This window comes from Zea mays, chromosome 3 (assembly GCF_902167145.1).
Source record: "Zea mays cultivar B73 chromosome 3, Zm-B73-REFERENCE-NAM-5.0, whole genome shotgun sequence".
Taxonomy (NCBI): domain Eukaryota; kingdom Viridiplantae; phylum Streptophyta; class Magnoliopsida; order Poales; family Poaceae; genus Zea; species Zea mays.
Window position 1 is genome coordinate 211,167,465 of NC_050098.1, and position 11,478 is coordinate 211,178,942.

Below are 11,478 nucleotides of genomic sequence, written 5' to 3' on the forward strand. Positions count from 1 at the left end.
TACCTAATGGCATTTGTAAAATGTGTTTTACCGTGTCTACATAACCCCAAAACAATAAACGGTCTACAATTAAAATCATTGGTCGTAGCGAACTGAGTATAAACAAACATATTGGAGAGTGGATCATACCTTGGTCGAGCCCTGCGCGGTTGAGCAATAGCAGATATCGTTCCTATCCGGTGGCGGGGCAAGCTCCTTCTCCTTTGTCCTTCGTTTCGGGCGAGGCGGGGCAACGAACAGGGCAGGGCGGGGATTGAGCAGGGGAACAATTTCGGGCGAGGCGGGGCAACGAACAGAGCAGGGCAGGGATTGAGCAGGGGAACAAAGGTGCTCAGAGCCGCGAATTGACGGTGGATTGAGGATGTCGGTGGTTTGCGGCTAGATCGAGGCCGGGACGTGCGGGGTTTTGAGCTTGGGGCGAACCGCGGGTGGGCGTGCGGGTGTTGGCGGCGGTTGCTGAGACGTGGCGGCATGTCGTGGGGTTTGCGGGCGGGATTCGCGGCGGGGGATTGTTTCGCGTGGGCGCTTGGCGTGCGGATGGTTGCGGGATTTGGAGCAGGGGAGTGCTGCGCGCGCTCTTCACGGCTGGGGAGCCGTACGACGGCGGAGTGCTTGGCGCGGCCGTGCATCACGGCGCGAGATGTCGCGGGCGTGCGCGAGATGCCGCGAGCATCGGAGTACGGCGGGGAAGCGTCGTGCGGCGGATTAGGCCGTTGCGGGCGTGCGGCGCTTTCGCGGGGGCGCGTGGACGCGCGTCGGATGGCGGCCGTTGCGGGCGGCTGGCGATTTCGCGGGGGCGCGTGGACGCGCGGTGGATGGCGGCCGTTGCGGGCGGCCGGCGGTTTCGCGGTGGCTGGTGGGGGCGCATGGACGCGCGGCGGATGCGGCCGTGGCGTGCGGGCGGCGGTTTCGCGGCGGATAGCGGGGCGTGCGCGTGCGGCCGTCGCGTGCGGGGGCACTGTCGCGTGCGGGTACGAGCGGGGGCAGTCTACACTGCCCCCTTAATGGTTAGTAGAGATTAAATGTTTTTTACAATGTGAACCGTGCCTCCCGTGTGCGACCGCACACAAACATTAATAAGAGAGAATACATATTTTTAGCTCTGCTCGGATGAGACATATAAAATACATCTAGATCGGTTTTAGAGCATCTCCAATAGATCCCTAAAACCGTTGTCCAAATACGCTTCCAACAGTAATGTATGTAGCATTCCTAAACTTCCGCAGGGGAAAACTATCGTGTGCACGACACAAACATCCACCCCCGCCGAGCTCCCAATCACCCCGTTTTTCATTTCCCGCGTGGTTTTCACCAGCATTCACTCGACTAGACCGAGCAACACACACTACTACGCCTGTTCATGGACAATATACATAAAAAAATGAACAACAAAAATATTAGAAAATGATGTACAATGCCACACGTCCTGCAAGGCGTAAACGTGGACGTGAATGTACAATGCCACATATCCTCTCCGTCAAAGAGTGCCCTCTACGCCAAACTGTGCTCTAAAGAGCTAGGATTGACATTGAATATATTTGAATATCTCTCTGCAATTAGTTCTAGTTACTCGGTTACTCCCTCCGTTTCTTTTTATTAGTCGCTGGATAGTGTAATTTTACACTATCCAGCGACTAATAAAAAGAAACGGAGGGAGTATTTGGCATTCAACCTGGATGCAACAAGTGAAGAATTTGAATTTTTCACGCGCAAGAAGTTTTGACAAAGAAGTCCTGACTATACAATATTATGGGTCCTATTGATTACGTCATTGAGTATATATTGAGAGTTGTTGGAATACTAACATTTTTTTTTGGAATTAAGAGATTTGAGAAGTGTTTGATTTTTAGGGACTAATTTTTAGTTCCTCTATTTTATCTTAGTTTAGGGTTCTATTTGAATTTCTGTATTTATCAATTTAGTGACCAAAATAAAATAAAATTTAGGGACTAAAAATTATTTTCTATAAATTAAACACTACCTTAGTGAGATCTTAATATGCATGTATTGGAAGATTTATTTTTAGGAGTGTTGTAGAAGCTCTCAGCCTGCCGTCGCCCGCGAGAAAACCCGGCAGACTGTAACCCTGTTACGAATTTGCCCCTCGACGACAGCATTACCCGATTCATGCCATTCGATTTATACCCCGGTCTTAGGGTTTGGCCACTCCCGACTCCCTCGGCTGCCTCCCGCAGCCGCCCGCTGCTCCGGTCCTTCCGAACGCTGGCCTGTTCTTCCCTGCCTTTGGCCCATTCGTCAGGCGGCCCCTCCGCAGGCGACGCAGGCGCGGTCACGACGGCGCGTGGCCCCGACTACGTAGACAGCTAACCGGTCTCCGCCTCCGGCCCTTCTCCTGTCGCCCGATTGAGTCGCTGCTGCAACTGCCAACTTCACCCCCGGCGAGCTCACCACAGTCTTCCGGAAAGGTATCGATTCAAATTAATCTTGTTCCTCTCTTCGTGCTACTGGATTTGCATGCGAAATATCGAGCTTTAGAGTGGATTCGGGTTCTAGAATTTGGTTCAGGGCGTTTTAGGGTTAAAGTCCAGTATAAGTCGGATTTGAGTGTTCCAGAGTTCGATTGTGCGGAGGTTGCGTGGTGTTCAGTTGGCTGATTACGGAGCAAGTTTAATTGGGTGGGTGTTTTTGGGGTGGGGGACTGATTTTATTAAGCCTGGGGCTTAGGTGGGATGATTGAGGAATGTTGCCAATTGAATAGGGAGTTATATTTGCAAGCCTATGTGACATGCGGCTGTAGGTTTTCTCATGTAAAGTTGATGTTTCTAAGCAGTTTACCCATTTGCTGTAATGGTTTGTGGTTGAACTGGTTCAGTTGTAGCCATTTGCTGTTGTTTAGTACTCTCCAAGAACCCAACACTTTGAAAAACTAACATCACATGCAACCCCCTAATGAACTGAGTCAACATGCAAACTGGTGAATTTGGATGAACTGGCACAGTGTTAATGCTCTATTCCTATTTGTGTTTCACAATTACTGATGGCTTATATGGGTTAGAGGCTTAGACCTGCCGTTTTTGTTGTCTAAACCACCTTTAAAGGTCAGAGCTACTGATGCAATTTTGAGTAAGAGATGGTTAACTGGAATATATCATATTAATGGATGTTTGAGTAGTTACAGGACCTTTGTTATACCGTTCTCATTTTCATGCAAGTTTGAAACGTTATATGACAGGATGTTGGAAAATGGATTAAAAGGAAATTGTAACAATAGCTCAAACTGCTTAGCGACACATATACATAAAAAACAATTTAGGTGTTTACACGTTAACATGTTATCTTGACAATCCATCAAATTATCTAATACCCCGTTTAGACGTAGATATTGGAGCACGAAATTGGGAATTAGAATCAGCTTTCTTGAATTATGTTGTTGGTTGCATATGGAATTTAGATTGGGAATCAGAGACCTAATTCTTTGGAATAGGACTATAACTAGAAATTCCCTCTCCCAATACAGAGCTTCACCCATTTGATTTGTGTGGAATTATACCACACAATTCTAAACTCCAATTCAGTGACATCCAAACAATATAATTTGGATTACATCTCATTCCAATACTATGGCTGATTTGGTATTGAACTCAATTCAATTCCATGCGCGGATATGCTTGCCTAGGGCATCATCTTCCCTAGCACCTCGCCGTTCTCAGCCCTAGTGCTGTTGGTGTGGAAAGCGGACAAGTCTTGGTGGTTCTGCATCGACTACCGTGCCCTCAACGCCAAGATCTCCAAGGACAAGTTCCCTAGACCGGTGGTGGACGAGCTCCACGATGCTCGCTTCTTCCCAAGCTCAATCTACGCTCTGGCTACCACCAAGCCAAGTGCGGATGCACCCCGAAGAAATTGCCAAAACAACGTTCCGCACCCACGTCGACCACTACGAGTTCTTGGTGATGCTGTTTGGCCTCACCAACGCGTCAACGACCTTCCAAGCCTTGATCAACGATGTGTTGTGGTCCTATCTTCGCATGTTCGTGCTTGTTTTTTTTGTGGACATCCTTATCTACAACACCACCTAGGCCAAGCATCTACAACATCTCGGCATCGTCCTCCACTCCCTTCGATCACACCGACTCCACCTTAAGCGCTCCAAGTGATCATTTGGGACGACCTCCGTGACCTACTTAGGGCACGTGACCTCGGCGGCCGGCGTCGCCATGAATGCTGACAAGGTCGTGGCGATAGTTTGTGACCGGCGCCACACTCTGCCCGCGGCCTCTGCGGCTTCCTAGGCCTCACGGGCTACTACCGGAGATTCATTCGGGACATCGACATGATTGTAGCGCCACTCACCCACCTCTTGCGGCGTGATGCGTTCTCCTGGGACGACAAGGCCGGGACGACCTTCTACGCGCTAAAGGGTGCACTGACCACCGACCCCGTTCTGTAGATGTCATACTTCGACAAGCCGTTCATGGTCGACTGCGATGTGTTAGGCATGGGGATCGACGCGGTACTGCACCAAGGTGTTGAGCCCCTCGCTTTTGTCAGTCGGTCGTTCGCTGCTCGACATCTCAAACTTGCAGCATACGAGTGGGAGTTGATCGGCCTAGTGCAAGCAGTGTGACACTCCTCGCCATCGTCTGCACCGATCACTACAGCCTCAAGTACTTGCTGGACCAGCGCCTCTCCACGGTGCCACAACATCAGTGGATCAGTGATCTCTTTGGGTACGACTTCACGTGGAGTATCGCTCGAGCAGGGGAAGGCGATGAGGCAACTGCCCGCGCTCTCTCTGGCCCCTTTGTTCGCCCATATCGACGACATCCGCACCACCACCAAGGAGGCCCTGGACGCACAACTGCTTACCCGCCACCTACAGGAGGGCATGCTGCCTAGCCCGTGGCGCCTGTAGAACGGGTTGTCGCTGTACGCACCTCGGATTTTGTGCTGGGACACAACGACTTGCGCCACCAGGTGCTGCGTTTGGCCCACTCGGTGGGTCACAAGGGCATTCATAAGACGCTTTACCGCCTTCGCTCGGAATTCTACATCCCGGGCCATCAAGCATTGGTCCAGGACTGGGTTAGGTCCTGCGCCACGTGCCAGTGGAACAAGACGGAGACGTTTCGGTCAGCAGCCTTCTACAACCCCTCGAGGAACCGTCCCAAGTCCGAGCTGACATCTGGGTCGACTTCATCGAAGGGCTGCCAAAGGGGTGGGTGTGTTTTGGAGGGGGAGTTTGCCATCCTCACCATGGTCGACTACTTCTCCAAGTACGCCCACTTCATCACGCTCGGCCATCCCTACACCGCGACATCAGTTGCGCCCTCCTTCGAGGGCATTGTGGGGCTACACGGGTTCCCTCCTCCATCGTCGGCGACAAGGACCCCGTGTTCACCAGACATGTGCGGCGCGATCTCTTCAAGATGATCGTCATGACATTGTGCATGAGCACGACATTCCACCACCAGACGGATGGGCAAACCTAAGTTGTTAACAAGGTGATCGCAATGTACTTGCGTTGTGTGACTGGTGACCGACCGCGTGCTTGGCTGGACTAGCTGCCATGGGTGGAGCACTGCTACAACACCTCGTATCACTCTGCCCTGCGTGCCACACCCTTCGTGGTGGTCTACAAGCGGTCGCCCCCGCCCATGCTGCCATACCAGTCAGGGACGACACGCATGGAGACGGTCGACACCCTCCTACGTAGCCGCGACGACATATTGCCGGTTGCCCATCAACGCCTCATCTAAGCCCAACAGCTCTCCAAGAAGTACTATGACGCCTCGCACTACGACTTGGAGCGGTAGGTGGGCAAGAGGGTGTGGCTGCGCTTACTCCACAGGACAACCCAATCTTTGGATGCCCGAGCCAAGGGGAAGCTCGGTCCATGCTACGCAGGCCCCTTACGCGTGCTGGAGCGCACCGGGAAGGTCGCCTACGGGCTACAACTGTCGAAGGGCGCTTGCCTCCACGACGTGCCTCTATCGGAGCCAGCGCCCCTTCCTCGGTGCAGGATGGGTGTCTGTTGCCCGCACCAATCGAGGCCTTGTGGGCACAACTTCGCCGAGGCGTGTGTCATATCCTAGTGCAATGGAAAGGCCTCCCCCAAGAAGAGGCAACCTGGGGAGGGCTTGACGACTTTTGCCGCCTCTACCTCGACTTCCAGCTCGAGGACGAGCTGTTTGCGCAGGCGATGAGAGATGTTATGACTGGTTGTTACTATGGGAGAAGGCCCATGGCCTGAAGTAATTAGATAAGTATTGGATCAGGTTAGATGGGATCTCAAATTAGATCTCTTTAGATAAGGATAAGGATTAGAAGGGGATATAAATACCTGTAAGGCTTTATTTGGGTACTCTAGTATTGACCTCAATCCACATGTGTTGAGGTGGATTAGAGTGTAAATTAGTTTAAGTTACACCCCAATCCACTTCAATACATGTGGATTGGGGTCAATACTAGAGTACCCAAACTAGGCCTAAAGGGGCTACCATATGCATGAAGCAGAAGCAATCTATCGCTGCTGGCTTCCATCTGGGAGCTAGTAGCTTAGCCCACCTTCCTGTTTTTCCTGTGCTCGTGTTCCTGTTTCCGATCCAATCACGGCGCCCTAGTGCCGGCTGCAATCTGCCAGCTCTCATCCTCCAACCCAGCACTTGTATATCTTGCGAGATTTCCCTGGCAGGACCTGGAATCCTAACAGCCTCCTTGCTGGTTGCTTCCTCACTGATCACCCAATGAACGTCATCCCACCGACGAGCACTGCTGGATCGACGCACTGCCTGCGTATTGGAGCTGTTCCCCTTGACCACTGCATGTGTCGCTCCACATCCGAGCACACCCTTGGCCTCCCTGTTGCTGACTGGCCTGTTCCACTAATCAGCAGGGGCATTGTAGCTCGCCCTCTCTTCTAGATTGGAAGAAGCCGGAAAAGTAAAGCCACACACGAAATACTTTGCTTTTTACATGGGAGTTTTCTCTCTCCAAAAAAGTAGATTTTATGGGCAGCTAGCCACCATAAGCTAGATTTGTATAGTTTCATCATATTTGAAACTTATTGAATTGTTTGGGAGAGCTTTTGTCCATGCCCAGGGTTTGTCAGTGTTGTGCCAACATGATATTCTGTTCGCAACTAGATGAAATTTATTGTCTGATGCATTATGCTACACAATGTTTTTTCCTCGATTCATAAAATTTTGTTTGGTTATTTACATCTGATGAAGATTTTTAAAAAACTGTGTTTATTTTGGCTTAATATAGATGCTTGTTCCATATGACTCGGTCCAAAACACATTATATGGTTGCCATTTTTAATGTTTGGGTGAGCTAGTTGAATGCCATTGTGGGTGAGATAGTTTATATGGATACCATTCAAGCTTTCTACTGACAATGTTCTTCCAAGATGACACTTCCCTTGTGCACTTTGCACAGAACTTAACATCTGATACTCTCAAGCAACATATTATTTCTTTCTTTAGATTACAAATTGTGTGGTTATTGACGTCAGATAAATTGGGAAAACATTGCTCTTTTGGCTAAGTTGGAGTCTATTGCACTTGGACCACGATTGTGCTGCTTGTTTGTTCTTAGCATTTCTTTGTTTCTATTGTATATAGGAATGCCTTGTGAGGTTTCTTTTTCTCATTTGTTGATAGTTTGATCGATTGCCAAGATACCATGTTAACATGTAAATTCCTGGATTACTTTTGGCTGTTTGTGTCACTAGGAAGCATATTGAACTATCACTCTAATGCAAACCCTATCTTTAGATTTAACTCTGCATTTTCATTTCTAAGTTGCGCACCCTACCTGTCACTGTTTTTTGGTGGCTCATGAGACTTTCTTTTAACGTTTCTAAGTTTGTTCTTTTGTTTGAATTTCAGGTGCTATCAATTTGGAAGATGGCAGATGAGGAGCAGGCCCCAAGCTCTAGGAAAAGGGTTGCAGGTACTCAAATCAACAAGGATAATCCGGAACCTGATGATGAAGGAACAGAACAAGAGATGGGTACATTTAAGAAAGCTACTGAAGAAGTTATGGCAACACGGAGGATTGTAAAGGTTCGGCGCCAGCAGACGTCATCAGCTTCTTCTAACCCTTTCTCTGCAATCAGATTTGCCCCCACTGATTCTAGTGCTCAAACAAGTGCTCCTGTCCCAGAGGTCCAACCTTCAGATGTCAAAGTTGACGAGGGAAGCAATGGTAGCGGGAAAGATACTTTGTCTCTGCCCGACAAGACTGCTGGCTCTGGGGTAAATACGGACTCTAGTGCCTCAACTGAAGCACCACCTCAGCCTGTTGAAACCAGTGACAAGGCAGAAGACACAAAGGACGAATCTAGTGGAGACAAAGTGGTAGTTGGAGAACCCAATGAAGGCAGTTGCATGCCATCTGAAGTTGAGGGCAAAACAAAAGAGGGAGATGCTGAAGAAAAGGAAAGGACAGATGAAGCTGGAAATATCGATAAAATTAGCAAGGATGACACTGGGAAGAAAGATGGAGATGACACTGAGAAGAAAGATGGAGGTGATGATACTGGAGGTGAATCAGAGCAGAAAGGGCAAACACCATCAGCAACACCCCTTTTCTCGTTTAAGAATCTGTCAAGTGGTCAAAATGCTTTCACAGGTCTGACCGGAACTGGATTTTCAAGCACATCATTCTCGTTTGGCTCAGCCTCTAAAGATGGCTCAAGTGCTGGTCCCCTATTTGGGCTGAAAGCTGATGGTTCTTCGTTCCCTTCTTTTAATCTTGGTGCTGCCACCAATGGGGGTTCTGCCACAGCTCTTGCTACTTCAGCAGAGGCACCCAAGATGTTTGCTATGACAGAGGGCCCTGTCGAAACCGGTGAAGAAAATGAGAAGGCTGTATTCAGCGCTGATTCTGCTTTGTACGAGTACTTAGATGGGGGCTGGAAAGAAAGAGGAAAAGGTGAACTGAAGCTGAACGTCCCCGTATCTGGGGGCGAGCGAGCCCGGCTCGTCATGAGGACAAAAGGCAACTACCGGCTGGTCCTGAATGCAAGCCTCTACAACGACATGTCGCTCAAGGACATGGACAAGAAGGGCGTGACATTTGCCTGTATGAACAGCATTGGGGAGTCGCCGAGCAGCCTCGCTACATTTGCTCTGAAGTTCAAGGACACGGCCACCAGGGAGGAATTCAAGGATGCGGTGGAGTCTCACAAGACAAGCAAGGCACAGGAACTGCCGCTGAAGACGCCCGAGAACTCTCCGAAGGCAGCAGAAGTCTGAAGCCGCACCCGAGTCACGCTTGCTCGTGTCTTTTGTACGTGTCCAGGAAGGAAGGAACTGAGAGAGTTTCTGTTGTTGCGGAGTTTTTAAGAATGTCGCGTCATGACATATGATGTCCTGAGTTGTATTTTGCGTACGGGTTCCCTGGTGCTGTTTTTGGGAACTTACCATTACTACAGGCGCATAATCTTGGGATCCTGGACAAGGGACTCGTTTTATCTATTTGCTCGTCTTGTGCTCCGTTATGTTCTATCGGTTAAGTTGCGCGTGACGCTATTATGTCATGAATAAATGTATGCAATTATACATGTTCCTGTTGTTATATTCCACAACATGGAATGCTTTTTTTTTTTCACGTCCCCGTGCAAGTTTCACTCTTGGCCTTTGCTGGATAAGGGCCTGTTTTAAAAGCTGATCGAGAAAGCCAGAAAGGCCAGCTTGGAACCAGATTGTAAAACATAATCAGAACGAACTAATTATTAGCAACCGGGGATCAATAAAGCGCAGTAAATCCAAATTTGAGGAGTGAACTTGTTAGAGCAACCGGTTCCAATTCAGCGCACTAATCTAAATTTGAGGACTCATGCCAAAAACACATGTCAAACCCATGGAATCCGGAGGCCCTCAGATCTCCTCTTCGGCCTTTGCACGGGTGTCGTGTTAGACTTTTTCCAGCAGTTTATCCCTACCTAAAATAGGTAAAGATTGTTATTGTAGACGCTTCCCACAGTTTACCTATAGTTTACGTAAAATCCACGGCGTCGCCATATGTACTGTTAGTCACCTTTATCTTAAACGCACTGTGTCAACTATCGATCTGTTTGTTTTCATCACCTTCTTCCCTTCCCTTGCCAAATGTAGTTTATGTTAAGGAAACACGTGTGAAGTAACAAGAGACTCTCTCTCACGAACAATGAGTATATGGACAACCTTTTTTTGGCAAAAAAACAACCAAAACGTGAGTTTTCGATAATATAGAAGGCTAACACCTATGGATTTTTGACAGACAAACAATCTCCACTAAAATCCAAATAATGTGGTTTATGTCAAGTAAACATATGTGGGTTCACTAATATGAGTCTCACACTCAAGATCAATGGGTATATGACCAACTTTTTGTCTGAAAACAACCAAAGCGTGAATTTTCGTTAATATAAAAAAACTAACACATGTATTTTGACCGATAAATCGAATTCACTAAAAACCAAATAATATGGTTTATGTCAAGACAACATGTGTGTGGTAAGTAATAGGAGCCTCTCACTCACGATCAATGAGCAAATGACCAGCATTTTTGGCCGAAAACGACCAAAACGTGAGTTTTTGTTAATATCGAAGGATAACACCTATTGATTTTTGACAGACAAATGATATCCACCAAAAACAAAATAATGTGATTTATGTCGAGGAAACATGTCTGGGGTAACTAATAAGAGACTCCCACTCACGATCAATGGGTATATGACTAGCTTTTTTTTTACCGGAAACGACCAAAACGTGATTTTTTAGTAATATTGAAGGCTGACACCTATGGATTCTTGATCGATAAATGGTCTCCACTAAAGACCAAATGATGTGGTTTATGTTAAGGAAACATGTTGTTGTCCACTTGTTTTTATTCCTTCAGGTTATAACAAACAAGGCAACATGATTAGATTAAGCTCCATCTTCATCCTTTAATTTCCCCCCTAAGGAGAGGAGGTTGATCAAAGGACGAAGATGTGAAAAATGAGTGAAGAAAATGTAAAGAAAGTGTAGGATAAATCATGCGCAATATAAGAATAAGACACATAATTTGACCTTATAAGACATTACACTCTCTTCTTTTTATTGTTAATCAAAGGATTACATGTATATCTTTGGCTCCGCAAAGTTACAAGACGAACAAGAAGGAAATAAAGCTTCAAAGATAGAGCAATCTATTCTTCCCAACTGAAAAAGGCCTATCCAATGCATGTCACTATTCCTCTATTTATAGGCACGAGGTATAACTTCGGTGAAATTACAATTGTGCCCTTAAGCCTATACATTTGATCTAGTACACAAAGTACGGATAGTGCTGTCTTTTCCTCTTGCTGTCTTCTTGAGCAAGCCTTGAATACTTCTCATAGATTTGTCCCGATCCATCAATTACGCTTATACATCGTCAGTCCAAAGCTGATGCCTTCGTTGTCCATTAGTAGTTCCAGCCGAAGATGAGCTTTGGTGTTCTACCTGTAACACTTAAAACAAGTTAGAAAATAGATATCAAAGT

The 11,478-nt window shown here is 47.6% G+C and overlaps 1 protein-coding gene across 1 annotated transcript; it reads left to right on the forward strand.

The window, feature by feature from the left end:
* The first annotated feature begins 2,128 nt into the window (after positions 1 to 2,128).
* LOC100273971 (Nuclear pore complex protein NUP50A) lies at positions 2,129 to 9,531 on the forward strand. Its single transcript, NM_001148358.2, has 2 exons — positions 2,129 to 2,426; positions 7,854 to 9,531. Exon 2 carries the CDS (start codon positions 7,872 to 7,874, stop codon positions 9,222 to 9,224), a length of 1,353 nt encoding a protein of 450 aa, NP_001141830.1. The 5' UTR covers positions 2,129 to 2,426; positions 7,854 to 7,871; the 3' UTR covers positions 9,225 to 9,531.
* The last annotated feature ends 1,947 nt before the right edge of the window (positions 9,532 to 11,478 follow it).

Excerpts from the sequence above, each read along its gene's own strand:
- LOC100273971 (NM_001148358.2), top strand. The coding sequence starts at position 7,872 with ATGGCAGATGAGGAGCAGGCCCCAAGCTCTAGGAAAAGGGTTGCAGGT.